We start from the raw sequence: 18060 nt of genomic DNA, 5'->3' as shown, positions 1-18060 counted from the left end.
GGTCATAATCCATTCAAAATGTGTACCTCGTTGTGGTAGTTTTAGCTTCAAAAACAGAAACCCGCCATATTGTACCCATCAGTCGTTTACATTATTTGAGTTTTTTCTACAGTAAACTTTTACAGAACAATAGCTTTCTGTGACTGCAATTCAAACGTAAGTACTAATGGCAGAAATTGCTTATAAAAACACACTGGGTAATAGATCATCCTCGAATCTCAAATGGTAAAGAAGTACTATATATGTTAGTAACTTATAGAAAGAAAATGGTAGTGGTTTCTTTTACATTTCTTTTTCAAATGATATATCCGCATAGTTTATACACAGAAAGGATTACAGTTGGAAAAAAAAAATTTATTATGTGCTCAGTCTATCCCAGATACAATAACACTGGTTCCATAAATATTATTAGCGTTGGAATATCTATGAATAAAAGAAAAAAAGTGAAGTGCATGGTGCAAACTTTATCTGCTTTTTGTTTAAATTTGCGCGAATTCGCTTGACATTTTGCTGTCACTTGATTTTTTATGTGATGTCACTCTGTGACTGACGTTTAGTCACAAAAAATACCATGGAATAAATATTAAATCCATTTTAAATTGGGTGAAATTAACGTAGAAATAAACGATATGTTGAATAAAAAGCGTGGGAATAAATATTTATCTCATGCGAAGGTTTTCCGTTGACTTGGAAAACCTATCTACAGCACCTATGTCCTATGAATAATGGTATTTGAATGAAACAAAGAGCTTAGCTTAGATGTTTTCTTTACTAAATGAAGCTTAAGACTAACTTAAAAATATTTTTTCTGCAATACCTTAAAGTCTAAATGTATACTTAAATTCAGTTGACCGTGAAACGTAAAATATCTCACTCAACACATTTTGCACATCAACACATTTTCCCCTAACAATAATAATTATTATTATTATTGCTAGGGGGATGTGACACTGCGACAGTCGGGTCTATTGTTCCCCCTTCTGGGTTTAGAGTAGGTCTCTAAGCCCTGTTGCGTCAATAAAAAGTAGTATAGAACCTGTTTTACAGAGTTTTACTGCCTCTTCCGTAGGGATATGCATTCTCGGGAGCTAAATCCGTATGTGCATTAGCACAAGGCATTCTAACAGCACATGTGTGCCCGACTCCTCATGCTCTTCACAGAATCTACAGTTTGCATTCGTAAGTATACCCAGTCTTGTAAGGTAGTGTTTTTGTTTACAGTGCCTTGTTAAGATTCCTGTGATGATTTCAAGTTTTTCTTTTGACAAGTTCATACAATTCTGGTATCTCTTATTGTTATAGATACCAATAAGTGATTTGGATTGTTTTAATTCTGGTATATTATACCAGTAATCCTTTTTATTCTAGTTCTCTTTCATTTTTATGAGAGAAATATACATAATTAAATATAATATAATATAATATAATATAATATAATATAATATAATATAATATAATATAATATAATATAATATGATTAAAACTTATAATATTCTAACTCGTCCATATATTCCGCAACGGTTATGCGGAATTTAAAAATGAAGAACGACATCAAAATTATATGCAATAAGAAAAACATCGCTTTTCCAACCAATTTGGCTCATCGAAGAGGAAACTGGGAAAGTCAGACTTATCGGGGTTTGACCACTTGACCGAAGACCGAGATTATGTTTACATTATTTTCATATATAGCAACGTGGAAGTGTTTGCACTACATTATATATATTATATATAAGTCATATTAATTCGATGTATGACTATATCACTCATATATATATATATATATATATATATATATATGTTGTTGAATCTTTTGCATCTGCGAATCCCACCCATCTCACTGACTAATTTGAGTATTGCTCATAATCGTCGTGATTATTCAACGATTGAGCTAAGATCTACGTACCGCGGTTAGTGATTACTCTGAGATTAGATAGTGCTAACTAGGCCATCCTGCCGGTTTTCGCATATAGCTTCAAAGTTCTGTCCCTTATGTATTTTTTGACCGGATCTATTCTAAGGTCTCTTAGTATGTCATATATATTTAAAAAATATTTATAATATTTATTTGTTCATATTTGTGTTTGTTTCTTACGAATTTTGTGTTATAGTCTTCTACAGATTGTGACACACAGCCGATTGGAGTAGCTGATATGCTCTCATCTTTGGAAAGCGACTTGGCATACTATGTGTCATACGAACAAATACACTGTAAAATACGGTTAAAGAGACTAAAGAGTTTGATGGTGTGAATAATTTGATTTGAAATCATGTATTATAATCATATATTCTATAATAGCATTATTATTTATTTGTAAAAAGACACATAAAATCTGTATTTATTGATCTGAACATTGTTTAAGTTCACAATGAAGTTTCATACATACATACACAAATGTGTTTTTGAAGTGAACTCAATAAAGCGAGTTAAAGATTGAATGAAAAGATTTATCCATAAAATATTTATAGCAATAGTTGATTGATATTTATTTAAATCTGAACTTAATAACAATTGATTTTGATTTCGCTTAATATTTATATTTTGCCCTACCACTTTAAGTACCGAAAATTCCCCATTAGCAGTCGTTTTATGGTTCAACCATAAAACGGCATGCAAATTAGTCTGCCCCGAGGCTTTCCAATGCTGAATGCTGAATTCATAAATGCATCTGTATGCGTGTATCTGGTGTATCTGGTGTATCTGTGTGAATGACATATTCACAATTCTCGCTCGCTACTGACGCTACGGTCGCTACTGTTGTAAGTACAAATCTATCCAGCTTTAACCTGCAGCTGCCTAATGTCAGTGTGAAATTTTTGCATAATTTAAAATCTATCTTTTTTGTGTTATTATGTGTTTGCATTATTTTCGGGTTTTTAAATAAAAAATCGTGTGATTTTATGCTTCATTGAGGATTCGCCAAAAAATTTTACTATTTTACTGGCTAACAAAAATATTTGCAAAAAGTTTTAACTAAAAACTTTTTAGACTTAAATTATGAAAAAGTTTATTTTAGAATTTATTCCGCTTTTTTCCTAGTGTTTATTTTATATTGTTTGGCTTTTTACTTTGTTGCAACTAATTTTTCGGTTTTAAAATTTTTTTTTTGCATTTTCATCCTTTTCTTTTCCTTTTTTGCAATTATATTTGAATGTCCTGCTCTTATAAAGTTTATGAATTTTATGCCAGGTTATGTTGCAGTTGTGCTTTGATTCTTTTGCGTTCTAACAAAAAAATTGAATATTGCATTATTCAAACTAACACTTTTTATAGATTAAATCATCAAAATAGATGTTAGTTAATTTTGTAGATATATTGAACTTTTTTCAAAGTTTCAGAGCTTTAAATAAATATCGATTCAAGTTAATCATTGTATATCATTGTATAGTCGGAAAAATAATTTAGTTAATTTAAAGAGATTTTAACATCTCAGGTGAAAATACACTTACTCGACACATTTACTCCGCATTAGCTAAAATTTCTCCAACAAAATGAAACAAACAATATTAAAATCTTGTGTTTATATATTATGCCCTATTAATTATCTTTCAGAACTAAGTAGTTATTCTTTGATCCCTTTGAATCACAACCTTATGTTCCAAGTAGCAGTAGTTGATAAAAACTATCCTCTCTTAACTATAATTTTTAGTTCCCTAGCAGTTTAAACATATTAATCTCCCTCTTTGAAATCACAAATTGAAACTAAGCGGAGATTGATTTAATAAATTTAATCTTCTCTTCTGCTTCTTAATCAAAACCTATTTCTTCTACTGACTTTTCCCATTCTCTCATCAATCATTGATCTTAGTTTCTGCAATCTATTTTTCCTTTTCATATTAATTTCCAACATATTTTTCTGTATTTGTAAGTTCAGAATTTTGATCACATATCAGAAGTATCTCAATTGACAGTTATTGCCATGCCTTATTCTATGCCTTATTTCGTTGTGTATACGTTCCCATAGAGTAAATGTGGTTTCGATTTGCACCAGTTAGTCAATATTTTATTAATAATTTTTTTTACATCTAATAGGTATATGGTTCTTATTGATATTACACAACAAGCTCAAATCTCATCTCTTCAAATTATTACATTACTTTAGAATGTGACCGAGAATGTGGCCTCATATCTGAATTGCTATATAAAATGGTTATTGTGATTATTAATACAATGTTTTTATTATATTCATTATACACTAATTATCTCTTCAAGTGCTTTCAATTTCAGGTACAATAATCTTTTGCTTTGTCGCAATTGTCTATAGCTTTTACTTTCAGTTGTTGAGGTTATGATATTGTGGAATCTCAATAAGCCCACGTTTCTTGAGTAAGCTAAGTAAAACTTATAAAGTCAACTTTTCATAATTCGTCATTGTGCTGAGTAGCACTACCTACGTTTCCTTTGTTGAATTCAAGCTATTATGTGAGGAAAGCAGTCTTATATGTACCTCTGCGTGCCATTGCAACTGAAATAAAAGGCTTTTTAGTTTTTAACATACATTATGAAATAAATAAATTCTTTGAAAAAATAAAATTATAAATATAAAAGTAGCACTCTGAAGTTCTTGTATCAAAAGTCAACACACAAGGATTTTCTAAACAGCATTGCTGTAGAGGAATTGTTAGATGCCTCTTAACGTTGTTGGAATAGTAAGTTCAGTGATGTCAAGTTTAAATGGAATAAAAACTTCAACTGAACAAAAATTTTTCACTATAAAAGTACACAGACTCATAAAAACCAAGACGAATCACTCCTTTGAAAGCACATTAACGACACCTTCAAGAAAAACTCGAGGTTAACTTGTATTGGCCACAGCTTCAAAGGAGCGATCAGATGTTTTGTTTATAGCACGAATACGAATAGAAACTGTAGTTAACACGATAAAACTATTTATTAAATTTTTTTTTTTTTGCTTTTTAGTTAACTTTATATAGATGTTTTAGATTCGTTTAATCAATTTCATGTGTACTTAGAACTTTGTGCTGAAGAATAAAATATTTAATATTCTGAAGGCAAGTTTATAGAGTGCGAACTCGTACAGAAAGAACAGAAGGCATAGTTATTGCATTTTATGGATTAAATTTAAAGGAAAATTTGTAACGAAGTCATTACAGAATATTGTCATTTATATTATATAGAGTAGACGTACTAACTCGAACCTCAGTTGGTTAACCCTGTTTTAGTACAAAAGTTCTCATAAAATATTAAATGACGGAAAGATTCAATACTGGTGTCAGTATTATCAGTACCTTGGGAGAGATTTTACTGGCCTTCTTAATTAATATTGGAAAATCGAATATATTAACAATCAATAAAAAGTACACTGTTACTTAAAATCAAATTGAAATCAAAATAATTTCGCAGATATAGCGATTTCAGATATATCGTTGTACGAGGTAAAGAGTTATTGACTTCGGAACAAAGTCAGATTAGAATGTAAAGTGAAAAACATTCAATAAATAACTTACTTGCTGCATTAGAATAAGTATTACAGAGTCTTCTTAACTTTAGTGCGATTGGAATTAAGTGCCGCTATTGTTAAGACTTCATATGATACATGCTTGAGGGAATTAAAAACGAATAATATATTAAGTATTTTTTTGTAACATTATATATATAATCAAGAGTTCGTTGTATTCTAGATACTTGAGATATACTAAATATTTCAATTTAATAGATTTTTTGCAGTCAGTGTAAAGTTTTTTTTTTTTTTTGATTTATCTTGATAAAACTTTACTTTGCTTTTTCGTTTCTTACCTGAGTCTAATTCACATTATAGAAAATATTATAATATCTGGTATTCATCAAGTTTTTGTTATAATGACGCATTCCCTAGTCTTCTTCTTAACCCCAGTCTTCTAAAAGTATACTTCCCAAACTAGTAAAACTCTCAGTATCTGCAATTGGTATACCATCAACTGAAAGGCAGTAAGAGTTATCGGTTTTAAGGCGCAAGGATTCTATTATTCGTATGTTTATTTTTAAGCTGATTTTGCTGATTTGTGTTGCTCTTGGTTGAGTTTTAATTACACGTGATCATAACAGTGAGAGAGCAGAACAACATTATCTGCATATTCTAGATTCACGATGGTTGAAATCGAAATGTAAAGTATTACATATTGGAAAACTAAGCGAACCATTCACCACAACAACGGGTGTGAGACAAGTTTGTATATTATCGCCAATCCTATTTATTGTCGTTCTGGATTGGGTGTAACATATCTTTGACTCACAAAACAGAGGTATTCAATCCTAGAACAACAATATGTAATCTGTTGCACTCTGATGTCAGTTGTGCCACCTTTCCTGCTTGATATAATGTCCAAACATTCCACTGAGCAAATCGAGTCTTTTTTCGTGAGCCATTGTATATCATAAATAAATTCTATTTTTATTATAAGAAATTATAAAAGTAAATTAAATTTTTACAACCTCTATGATTTTTTTCTTACTGGTTATTTTTGGTGGAAAATTAAAAGTGAGCATATCTATATTTCCTTTTAAATTTAGCACAACCAAAAAGTACCAAAAAGTAGTAAAAGCACAAAATTGGCAATACTGCTGTGACACTCCACATAATATTCATTTTCAGCGTAGACCAAAAGAACCATTTTTGATGTGCTCGTAATATTACATAACATGGTCCTAATAATTTCAAAAAAAATATATTATAGGTGTGGATAATAAGAATTATATATGGACACATATTCCTTGAAAAATTGTGTCAAATTTAAAAACTGTGACGTGTTCGACAATTGAATGTCAAAATACAAAATTTTACATTTTCTCATAATTCATTCTGCAGTCGTTTCGTTCTGACTTAAGGTATGTCTATATTATACAATTTTTACAAGTAATTATAAAATATAAAATAAATTCTTTATTCTTTATTAGAAAAAATTATTACTGATAATTTCTCAGTCATTTCATTAGTTCTAGGAAGTTATTGCTCTCTCATAAGGAGTTCTTTTGCTCACATTCTTTGCGACTTTAGTAACCATATAGCATCACACTAATTTTGAGTTAAGAACTTACTTAATGGTCGAGTACTCATCTGTTGGATATATTTTAAGTACAGTTCGTTTAAATTATTTTCGAAACAATAAAACAACGAAAAATAGGATAAATATATATTACATACACATATATAGATATGCAATCACTATCGTAGAATACAATACACTTACAAATATGAAAACTAATTAAAAGTGTAATATTTACAAATTTTTAGCGATTTCCTTTAAAGATGGATACAGATAATCAACAAATCCAAACTAATATTGTGTCTATCATTCAACGTGGTCATGAGATTAATTCACGTGCAACAAATGTGAGTGCATCAGAAGAAATAATTCCAGAAGCACCTGATAATGGAACTGCAGTGTTGACTTCTGCAGTCATAGCTCCACAAAATAACCAAATCCAATTCTCGACTGAGAAAGATTGTGTCATTTTAGATGCTGGTGCTGTTAATTCAGACGGAGCCACTGAACATGCACTGGAAGAATTAACTCCAGAAGTGCTTAGTGATCAAACTGAAATGTTAAATTTTGAAATCCCGATCCAAAAACATGACCAAAACCAATACTCAACTGAGAAGGATTGTGTCCTTTTAGATGCTGGAGAAGTCGATTTACACGGAGCCACTGAACATGCACTGAAAGAAATAGCTCCAGAAGTACTTGGTGATCAAACTGAAGTGTTGAATTTTGAAATCCCGATCCAAAAACATGACCAAAACCAATACTACACTGAGAAGGATTGTGTCATTTTAGATGCTGGAGAAGTCGATTTATACGGAGCCACTGAACATGCACTGAAAGAAATATCTCCAGAAGTACTTGGTGATCAAACTGAAGTGTTAAATTTTGAAATCCCGATCCAAAAACATGACCAAAACCAATACTCAACTGAGAAGGATTGTGTCATTTTAGATGCTGGAGAAGTTGATCTACACGGATCCACTGAACATGCACTGAAAGTGTGGAGTGAGAGGGATAATTCCATTCTACAATCTGGTGAAGCCCAGACCCAAATTAATAACGAAAAGCCATACGCCACTGTTGAAGTCAATGCCTTTCCACAAGTTAGTGCGAATAATCCATTTGCAGCATGTGAGATTGCATGGCAAAAAATAGTTCAAGAAGCACTTTCTGATGAAAATGAAGTACCGGACAATGAAAATGAACTATACGGGAACATTGAAGTCTGTACAATTCCTCAAGCTGTTGAAGTTAATCTACATTCTGCAAACATGTGTGTAAAGGAAGATATGGTCCAAGAAGCATCTGTAAATCACAATGAAATCTTAACTACTGCAGATCAACCCAAAAGTGAAGACCAAAAGCAATATTGGACTGGAAAAGACAATGCCATTGCACAGGTTAGTGCGATTAAACCACTTGCAGTCCGTAAGGATTTATGGCCAGCAATAGCTCAAGAAGCAGTTGTTGAAGACGAAAATGAAGAATTGACCACCACATCCAAAGTTCAAAATAATATTTCAAACCAAAACGGACTAATTACAAGAAACGCTATTCCACAGGCCGGTACATCAGACACATTTATTGCAGACAGTCATGCAAGGGAGGAAACATCCATTTATCATAATATGCAAAGCAGCGTTGGTACATTTATTATTCCTGAACCTCGTCCACGAATTTGGACTCGTAGGGATACTCCAGTTAAGATTTGCAATAATCGTACAGCAAAAAAACCTAGAAAGAATTAAAAAAATATTTTTATTATGGTAAGACTGTAAATATTATGTTGAGAAAAAACCCAACAATTTGTTTAAGTTGATATTTCTTATCATCTAATGTAGTTTATGTGCGGCAAGCCCTACAACTCTCGACTTTGGTGGGATCTTTTGCGAACGTCTTAATTCCTAAAGCATCGATCGATGTATATATGATATTCTAAGTACAACTTGGATGTAATACGCTGAAACATCAGCTCACATTAATAAGATGCAAAATAATACACAACTATATTGATAGGGAAGGCCGAACATTTTTTATATTAATTTTAATTTTTATTATTTGCGTTTCAATTGGATTGAATATTTAATTATATACTAAAGAAATTTAACCGTCAGATGAGAAATATTTTAATTAAGCTACTCTTGTTACTTCATTTCAGAATTCCAATAAAATTAATTTTTGTAGAAAGTGTTTTATTTTTCTGGATATATAAATGCATCTTTATATTATAACGTCCACAATTTTCATATATTTATTTATTTATATATCTGTCTATGTCTGTCTCTTTCTTATGAATAAGAATAAAATTTGCGATACTGTGTTGTGAGGGGCTATAACGTTTTGGAAGTCGTGACACATAATACACATACAAATTTCCGAGAATCTTAAGTCTATAAGTAGCGTTTGCGTTGGATTGATTGATTTTATATTGTAAATTTTTTTAAAATCTATCCATTATTCGTAAGACAATGGCATTGCATTAATGTTTTTCAAATTTGTTAAGTTTTTTCAAAGTTCTTCTATTATTAATAAAGATTTTTTAAACAATTATCCAAAAAGGATATAATAGGAAAACAAAAATAGATACTATATAGATAATACAGCATAAGCAACCACCAGAATCCGAATTGTACTCCAGCCGATAAATTGATCGTCAACTAGTATAATATATCAACTTAAAAAAATATAAGATTGGAATAATCTAACTCATCTCTTCATTGACAATATATTCAAGTGTACTCTCCCCTAAAAAAAGAACGATCCCGGCTGCACCACTGAGACTGTTGGTATATCCTTGACTTCTGGGTGATTGGTTTAGGGGACATATTCCTCTATTACCAATATAATCTACATAAATTTACAAAAAGCTGTGAAAAAAATTGATTTTCTAGTATATCCTCTACTTGGAACTGTACTGGCTTTGCTACTGAGACTATAAGTTCATCATTACTTTCTGATTGCAATGTTTTTACAAATCATTCCGTAAGAGCAGTTTTAGTGGGTTATAGTTTAACGCTATGATTTGATGCTTTTTGTCTACCGAGAAAAACTATATTAGATACTATATTACGACCATAAGTAGACCTATAATAAAGAACAGCTTTTTGGAAGTACAAAACAACTCGATATCGAAAGAATATGATTAAGTATTTTGCATTGAACCACTTGTAGTCATAATGAAAAAATAAATGTAGGGCTAAACTTACAGTGCTTTAAAAAATAAAATTATCAGTTATGAAACTTTGTCTTATGTATAATCTAATATATTATATCTCATACATAATAAAAATTAATACAAAATTTTCAATTTTTAATTTGAACACATTTACTTAGTAAGAGAAACAACTACAGATTTAAGTTTTGGAGTTTTAAGTTACAATAAATTATGCTTAGAATTATTGAAATATAGAAAAAATATTTTATAATAGTAGTATTTATAAAATATCTGTAATAGTATTGTTCCTTCCAAAGTATCACAGAAAGTTAAGCTCTGGTGGTATAAATATTGATGTATTTAATAATCGGACGCTTTGGCTCGCTTTGGCTCCAATGATGTTCCTAATTTTAGTTATTAGCGTAGGTTATCTCAAGTGAATACATTAAATAGATTTAGGATATGTTAAGGAAAAAGCAGCGTATTACTGAAAAAGATATACCATATTAATGATTAATGATGAGTACATATGGAGAAGATATTCACTCAAATACAAAAGAAAAAATTTCTTACCACACCTTTTGGTTATTCCGTTTTTAAATATTTTTAACGATGATCTTCTGAAATGTAATTTGAATACCTAGAATATATACCCGCATTCTCTAACTCCTCATCTGTGGCAGATCCGTTGCATAGAGGGCTTGGAACAAGTAAAACAGCTGGAACACGTGCCACATCAGGTTCAACAACTAATGGAGGCGGCTCAATAACAATTTCATCCAAGCCTTGAACGTTGTTCGGATTTAAGTCACCATTTACTACTATTTCTTGTTCAGGTGCTTGTTCACGCTGTTCTTGCGGATCAACAATTTGAATCTCTAAGTATTCATACACATCACCATTAACCCCGTTAACGGCATGATCGTCATTATTGGGAATATTTTGATTGAGGTTTTCATTATTAGGATCCATTGCTACGAGGAAAAACTGCTTATCTTGTAGATGTAAGAACAATTTTTTTATTTGATTTCTTATATTGCACTATGTGACAGTTCTGAAAATTTTAGGGCAATGCCAGCTTAAACAAAATAAAAAAATTATAAATTATTATATATCAGAATTTCACGCCACATATTGTCTGTCTTCACAGTTCAATTTTCAGTTTTTGTCCATTTTTCCAGTTCAATTTTGAACTTTGTCCAATTTTAGTTGAGAAATTACAAATTGAATTTAATTTCTCAAATAATTTGTTTCCCGAATTGTTTATTTTCTTTATTTGAAACGTATATATTTTCCCTCGCAGTTTTATTTTCTCTTCATATGTGTGCAAGTTGGAATCATAATTGCCATATTGAAATTTTATGAAACACCATTTACCATGCCAAGTGACTTAAAAACTAGTACACGATTCTATCAAATACCTTTGTGTGGATTTTGTATGGTAAGCGTATCTGACGCTATATGTTACACTTATTGAGATAACTCCGAAGATGAGTTAAGCACAATGGAGTACCTAAACATACTCTCCTGTTGTGAATTCACATACCCACTGTTGTTGGACGGGCTATGGCGTCAATTAAATAGTTGTACTCACCTCGCTAAGATATTGGCGAATTAAACCAAGTAGTGATTTGCTCGTTGTCTAGTCATGGTGAATGTTATTCCTGATGCACCTAAGCATCATAGTTATTTTTTAGGAAAAGCAACAAAAGCAATAACAATTTTCCTAACATAATAGTAGTTATGGGTACCCAGATAGTAGTTTATAGAACGTCGGCACTTTTGGCTATGGGGTTTTTACCATACAAGTTTTGTATATTCAAAACTCATATATTACTATTAATTATTCTTGTAAAATATATCTGAACAATGTTCATAACTCTGCAATACTGTAGTTCACAAATTTAAACTATATGTAAGTAAGTTTTGGATAAAATTATTATATAACAGCTTAATTATGAATAGACACTATTCACCTATCGTCATGCGTTCAGTGAAGTCACTACGTTGAAAATTTTATAAAATCAGTCCAATCCGATTTCAGTATAAAATTAACTGATCTATGCTAGGTACAACTGATCTACTTTGGACGCGGTGTCTTTAGGTCTCAAAAATTAATAGTATGCTTTACGTCGTTGTTTTTAATTTAATTTTATTTTTATTTTATTTCTATTTTTATATTATTTTTAGTTATTCATTTGTTTATGTATTTGTTTGTCCATTTATTTCTAGTAGTTTTGAATGTGGGGGTAGATATGCTATTCTCTATTTATGTTAATTTCTGTTTCTTGTTGTTGAAAAATATTTCTGGGCAGTGTTAGTGGCAATGTACTTAGGGCATGGAAATGAAGCCATGAGGGTAACGGAACTTCAATTTGACAATTGGGCGACTGGAGGTCTGGACTTTAACACAAATGGAAAAATTGATTGAAGTTTATTTAAATTAATTACAGTTTTATTGGTTTATGTTTATCGAATATATTAAAATACCTGTCATAGGAATGACTATATATGAAGTAACGAAATAAATAAAATATGTTTATTTGAAAAAAAATCAGGGATAAAAATTACATGTCTGTTACTTTATTAAAGTTTAAATAATTTTCATTAATAAATCTATTTTACTTACAAAGTCACATTCATGTTTAAATACTTAAAATCTTATTTGGAGATTGTTTCAATTAGAATGACCAACCATTTAAGATATACAAATGAAATAAATTAAAATCAAGCACAATAATTAAATTTTAGGAATTCATAGAAATATTTAATTAATTTAGTTTCCATATTAATATTTTACTAAGGGTTTAATAAACAATATTCTTACTGGTGCGAAAGCCTATTATGCATTTTCAAGCATTATCCTCGCAGAAGGACACTATACACTGGCTGGCCGTGAGTGTGTGATTGCCTTAGATGTTCGGTTAGTTATGCCAATGGTATCAGCATTTGCTTCACAGCACATATGCAAATATTCATATATATGAGCAATTATTTACTTATATAAAATATATATATATATAAGTTTGTGTATATGGGAATGTATTTAATATACTTGAATTAATTACAAATAGATTTTAAAATCATATTCATCTTAATGAAAATGTGAGATTCATTTGAAAAGGTCAGCAGCTCTCTTCATCTGGCAAATGTACAGAACAGGCAATTCACATAACTGAAAGCACATTAATAATTTGATAAATTGCTGGAAGCAAAGGAACATGCATCAGCTCTACTTCACTGTTTTCAACTTTAATACGATGATATTATTATGTATTTAATTAATGAAAATAATTCATGCCATTTTATAAGAGTACTTTAATTTCGACTCCATTCAACAGTATTACTACTTGGGAACGTGTTATAAGCTCTTCGGGTTTACTGATGGTTTTCTAGTTCACTTTAATAATAAATTTTTGTCTCTTTTCTAACTAAATTTTAAGTACATTTAAGTACTATTTGCGTAATTAAATAAAGTAAAATAATAACGTTTTACTTAAGCAAGTATTATGAGATTAATTGCAGTTTATTTTATTTTAACTAATTAAAAGATTTATTATGGTACCTTCTAACTTATTAAAAGCATTTACTCTTAACACCATAAGTTGATTAACAAATCAAATGATAAAGTATTGAAATCGAAATTAAATACCGCATTAGGGTTAAGGTTAGAATAGGGGATATAATATTTCTGAAGTAAGGTCTGCCTGTATTAAAAAGCGATGAAAATACACTAGGCACCACATTGTGCTGATTAGAAGTATAACAAATAGGTTTTTACTCGCCACATCTCACCGAAGTTGAAATTTAATACTACGGAATTCAGCTGCTAGTAACTTTAGTTGTCCTGCGTACTAGATTGGTTTTGTATAACAGAGCGTTTATTTGCTCATTATCTTAATACTTGTAGCAAGAGCACCGTAGTGTCTAGCCCTCGCGGAAGGTAACTACTTAAATCAACTACGCACTTAAATATCTCTCTTGGTAGGCACTACAGGCAAAAATGCCGGACTTCCATTAACGAGTTAGCTAAGTATATTAGTCTTTAACTCACATGGGTTCCTGAACATAGAGATTTCTCGGGAAATTGTCGGGCGGACCTCATGTGTGAATGTCCATCTTTGGCTTGTAGAAAATTTAAAATCTTCGAGTTCCTTTTTCTAACCTGACCTGTTCAAACTGCCATCCTGTAAAATTAGCCAAGCTTATAGAATTGTCAGGTTGATTCAGTTTTACCTGAATAGTGGAATCGTACTTTTCGTCTTTGCTCATTTCTGACCTCTAGCCTGCGTATGAACGAACGCTAATATGTGGTATTAAAACGGGCCATTATTTCTGTTCAAGTGAGCTTTGAACTTACAACCGCCACTCCAACCTTCCTTACCATATATCTCTTCTAAAAATTTCTTTGCAACTGATACGGATCTCGCAAAAATGTCAGAGCTATCTGCGAATGTTCATATTCTAGACCCTTTTTTAAAGTGCTTGAGTTTCAGATTGCTTACCCAAATTCAAAGTTAAAGAAAAGACAGGCCGCAACATTCTTTAATGTGGATTCGTTAAAGGTGTTGATTGTTTTGGGATAGCAACTCAATAATTTTTACGTGTTTGTTTGTTGGGATTATTAAGTTTAAACATTGCTCTTTATAATTCTACTATGACTATGCTATCATTTTTCCAGGAACTATAAAAGTATAAAAGGTTCGAACATGGTTTTTTTATACAAAATTATAACAAATTCATTTATTTTATTATAAAAAAGTTATCTGGTGATATTTAATTAATCAACAAACTTTGTCTTCATTCAATTATTGTCGGAACTGACATTGATGGTTAGAAAAATATCCTCATAAGGAAATAAATTTTGTCAAACCAGAATGTATGTACATAGTATGTCCTTTAAACTTCTATTAAATTTTTTAAATTTGCGAATTTAAATGCGAATCCATCATCTCCTGCCCGCCGCCCTGCTGGTGAACAAATGTGCATAAATAAATAATTAATTAACGTCTCGAAGTGTCATAAATTTTCAATATGAATTTGTCACATTCAATATTTTTTGTTGAATGAAAAAAAATTCCTGTGACTTCCTTTATTTTGCAATTTCATATTGTCGTTTACAATTTGACAGACAGTCATTTTAAATTTATGGAAAAATATTTAAAATTAATGAAACGTGAAGTGAAAAGTGCTGCATCGAAAAAATTGTGATTTCCGCTTTTTATCTTTCGCATTGCGAGTATTTTTGGCAGAAAAGCATGTCAAATGTCGACTTTTCAGCTAAAATGAAGACTTCAACTTGTAGCTCAATTAATCGTTAGTGTGCATAGTGATTTTTTGTGGTTGCGAAGCGTTTTTTATGGACTTCACCGCATTGTTATTATGGTCATTAATATGGTTAAGCGGGACCAGTAAAGTTTTATGGTTGCCTTTGCTGAAGTGAATCTTGCTGCGTTTGGAACAATTTAAAATGCTCTGCAACAATAGATTAAATTATTTTTACGAGAATCTTTGGTGAAATATGTGCTTATAGCGAATATGACAATGACGTCGTAGACTAAATGGCTTAATTCACACAGAGATTCCGCACCAGAACAGTCTGTAGAAACTAACCACATTAACGCAGTGTTTGCTGTATTCTAGGTTTGGGAAACGTTACACTCATAAAAATAATTTAGTTTATTTAACCAAATTTTAACTAAATCTCAGGTCAAAATATTCTTACTCAATTCATTCTTCTGAGTGTACTAATTATAATGTATCCGTCAATTATCAAAATAAAAACTGTGCTGTTAACATAGCTTAAGAATAAAATCTTCAAAAAAAACCACCATTTATGCATATACAATAGTAAGTACTAACACCATCTAGTGGCAAAAAATCGCGAATACATATCAATATTACTTGCCAACCCAGTTCCGTATACAAGTGCGTTTTGGTTATGGTCTTATTTTTGTTGATATACTAATTATTTCTTTTAAATCTCGTTTTTATCGTTTCTCTATATATGACAGGATTCGATTATGAAAATCATGATTCTGTAATGCTATAATGACCGTGTATATATGTGGAAAAAAGACATCGACTTTGATCCCTTTAAAACTTTTGTCGTTTGATATGGATGGATCTCTCTATTTAGTGAGAGATGCTATGTTAGAAGTTCCCGAGTTAATTGCTCTGTTAGTCAATTTCTTTTCTGTTAAGTTACTTACTTAGCTCTTCTTTCACATAGAGCGTAATGTACCGCACGTTGACTCAAATGTGTACAATGATATACGTCAAAATGAAATATTCTCCTAGTAATGCAGATGTTTATAGAACGTTCATCTAGGCAGAGGGGCGAGATAGATCTTTTCTGTATTTAAAATGATACAAATATTGCTTTAAACAGCCATGTCCCCTCAGCAATTGTATCATGTAGATAAAGATTTATCTATGCTTATGCTTTGATTGGCGCGAAGCTTTGGATTGGTCTGTTAGCCAGGAACTTTTATTGATCCAGAAATATATAAAAGAGGATTTAAAAATAAATTATTTAGGCAAACATTATTCAAGCTTATAACAATAACAAAGCTTATTTTCTATATTAAAATGCCAATATCAGACTTGAAAAGTATTCTTACAAGAAAAACAATATATATATGAATAGATTAATTAAATTATTTTAAAAAAATGTAAATAAATATTAAACATAAAATTAAAACCAAAAGAAAAACTTGAACACACTTTGTCTAAATTAAAACGTTAATTAATCAAGAAAATTAAAAATTGAAATCAATTGATCGAAGGTTATAATTTAAATTTATATTTTGAAACAAATCGAAACAAGAAAGTGAATTGACTATGGATTTAATATAGATTATATAGATTATAGATTTATATAGATAGATTTTTATAATATATAGATTTTTAATATAGATAATATAGATTTTTTTTTTAAAAATTTTTATCTTGAAACAAATTTGATGGGCATATACACATTTCTATATAAATAAAACTATTTGTTGACTTTATTTACCAAGATGCATGAAAAATGCTCATATTTTAGTTTACGTATCAATATAAAAATTTATCAAAAAAAAACATGCAGATAGACTTATATTACTAAATCATATTAAATAATAAAATCATATAAAATAATAATAATAAAATAATAATAATAAAATAATAATAATAACAAAAACTGTAAAATTCCTTAACAATGTGTATCCATTTGTAATTCTCATTAAGTTAGAGTTTGATAACCGATAAGAAGCAATATTTTGTGAATGGTCCACGTTGTTTAATTTTAATATATATGAATAAAGTATTTCACTTTTGTTTTTTTTCGAATTCTAAATCCATATTTTGAAGGATCGTCACTGTTTTTTGTAAAAAGTTCTTTATAACTATTTAATTTTCTCAATAAGTTAGAGTTTGGTTATCCGATAAGAAGCAATATGTGAATGGTCCACGTCTGGTTAATTTTTAATATATATGAATAAAGTATTTCACTTTTGTTTTTTTTCGAATTCTAAATCCATATTTTGAAGGATCGTCACTGTTTTTGTAAAAAGTCTTTTATACTATTTAATTCTCAATAAGTTAGAGTTTGGTATCCGATAAGAAGCAATATTTTGTGAATGGTCAACGTTGTTTAATTTTAATATATATGAATAAAGTATTTCACTTTAGCTTCTTTTCATATTCTAAATCTTTATTTTGAGGTATCGTCACTGTTTTTGTAAAAAGTCTTTTATACTATTTAATTCTCAATAAGTTAGAGTTTGGTATCCGATAAGAAGCAATATTTTGTGAATGGTCAACGTTGTTTAATTTTAATATATATGAATAAAGTATTTCACTTTTGTTTTTTTTCGAATTCTAAATCCATATTTTGAAGGATCGTCACTGTTTTTGTAAGAAGTCTTTTATACGATAAT

The 18060-nt window shown here is 30.2% G+C and overlaps 2 protein-coding genes across 3 annotated transcripts; one reads left to right on the top strand and one right to left on the bottom strand.

The window, feature by feature from the left end:
- The first annotated feature begins 6564 nt into the window (after positions 1 to 6564).
- Positions 6565 to 9086, top strand: LOC119662616. Its single transcript, XM_038072273.1, has 3 exons — positions 6565 to 6826; positions 7233 to 8750; positions 8826 to 9086. Exon 2 carries the CDS (start codon positions 7248 to 7250, stop codon positions 8730 to 8732), a length of 1485 nt encoding a protein of 494 aa, XP_037928201.1. The 5' UTR covers positions 6565 to 6826; positions 7233 to 7247; the 3' UTR covers positions 8733 to 8750; positions 8826 to 9086.
- A 1226-nt stretch (positions 9087 to 10312) lies between these two features.
- On the bottom strand, positions 10313 to 11380 carry LOC119661812. Of its 2 annotated transcripts, none has more exons than XM_038071303.1 (2): positions 10712 to 11380; positions 10313 to 10625 (listed from the first exon to the last, which is right to left on the bottom strand). In XM_038071303.1, the coding sequence occupies exon 1, from the start codon at positions 11108 to 11110 to the stop codon at positions 10745 to 10747; it is 366 nt and encodes a 121-aa protein (XP_037927231.1). In that variant the 5' UTR covers positions 11111 to 11380; the 3' UTR covers positions 10313 to 10625; positions 10712 to 10744. The 2 variants fall into 2 exon arrangements, with proteins under 2 accessions (XP_037927231.1, XP_037927230.1); XM_038071302.1 differs by having other exon boundaries at positions 10717 to 11380.
- Positions 11381 to 18060: the final 6680 nt, after the last annotated feature.

The sequence above is a fragment of the Teleopsis dalmanni genome, chromosome X (assembly GCF_002237135.1).
Source record: "Teleopsis dalmanni isolate 2A chromosome X, ASM223713v2, whole genome shotgun sequence".
Lineage (NCBI taxonomy): Eukaryota > Metazoa > Arthropoda > Insecta > Diptera > Diopsidae > Teleopsis > Teleopsis dalmanni.
Note: the sequence above shows the minus strand (reverse complement) of the source record. Positions and strands in the feature narration are given on the sequence as shown.

Bases quoted from the DNA above. Each gene is read 5' to 3' on its own strand.
- LOC119662616 (XM_038072273.1), top strand. From the start codon at position 7,248: ATGGATACAGATAATCAACAAATCCAAACTAATATTGTGTCTATCATT.
- LOC119661812 (XM_038071303.1), bottom strand. From the start codon at position 11,110: ATGGATCCTAATAATGAAAACCTCAATCAAAATATTCCCAATAATGAC.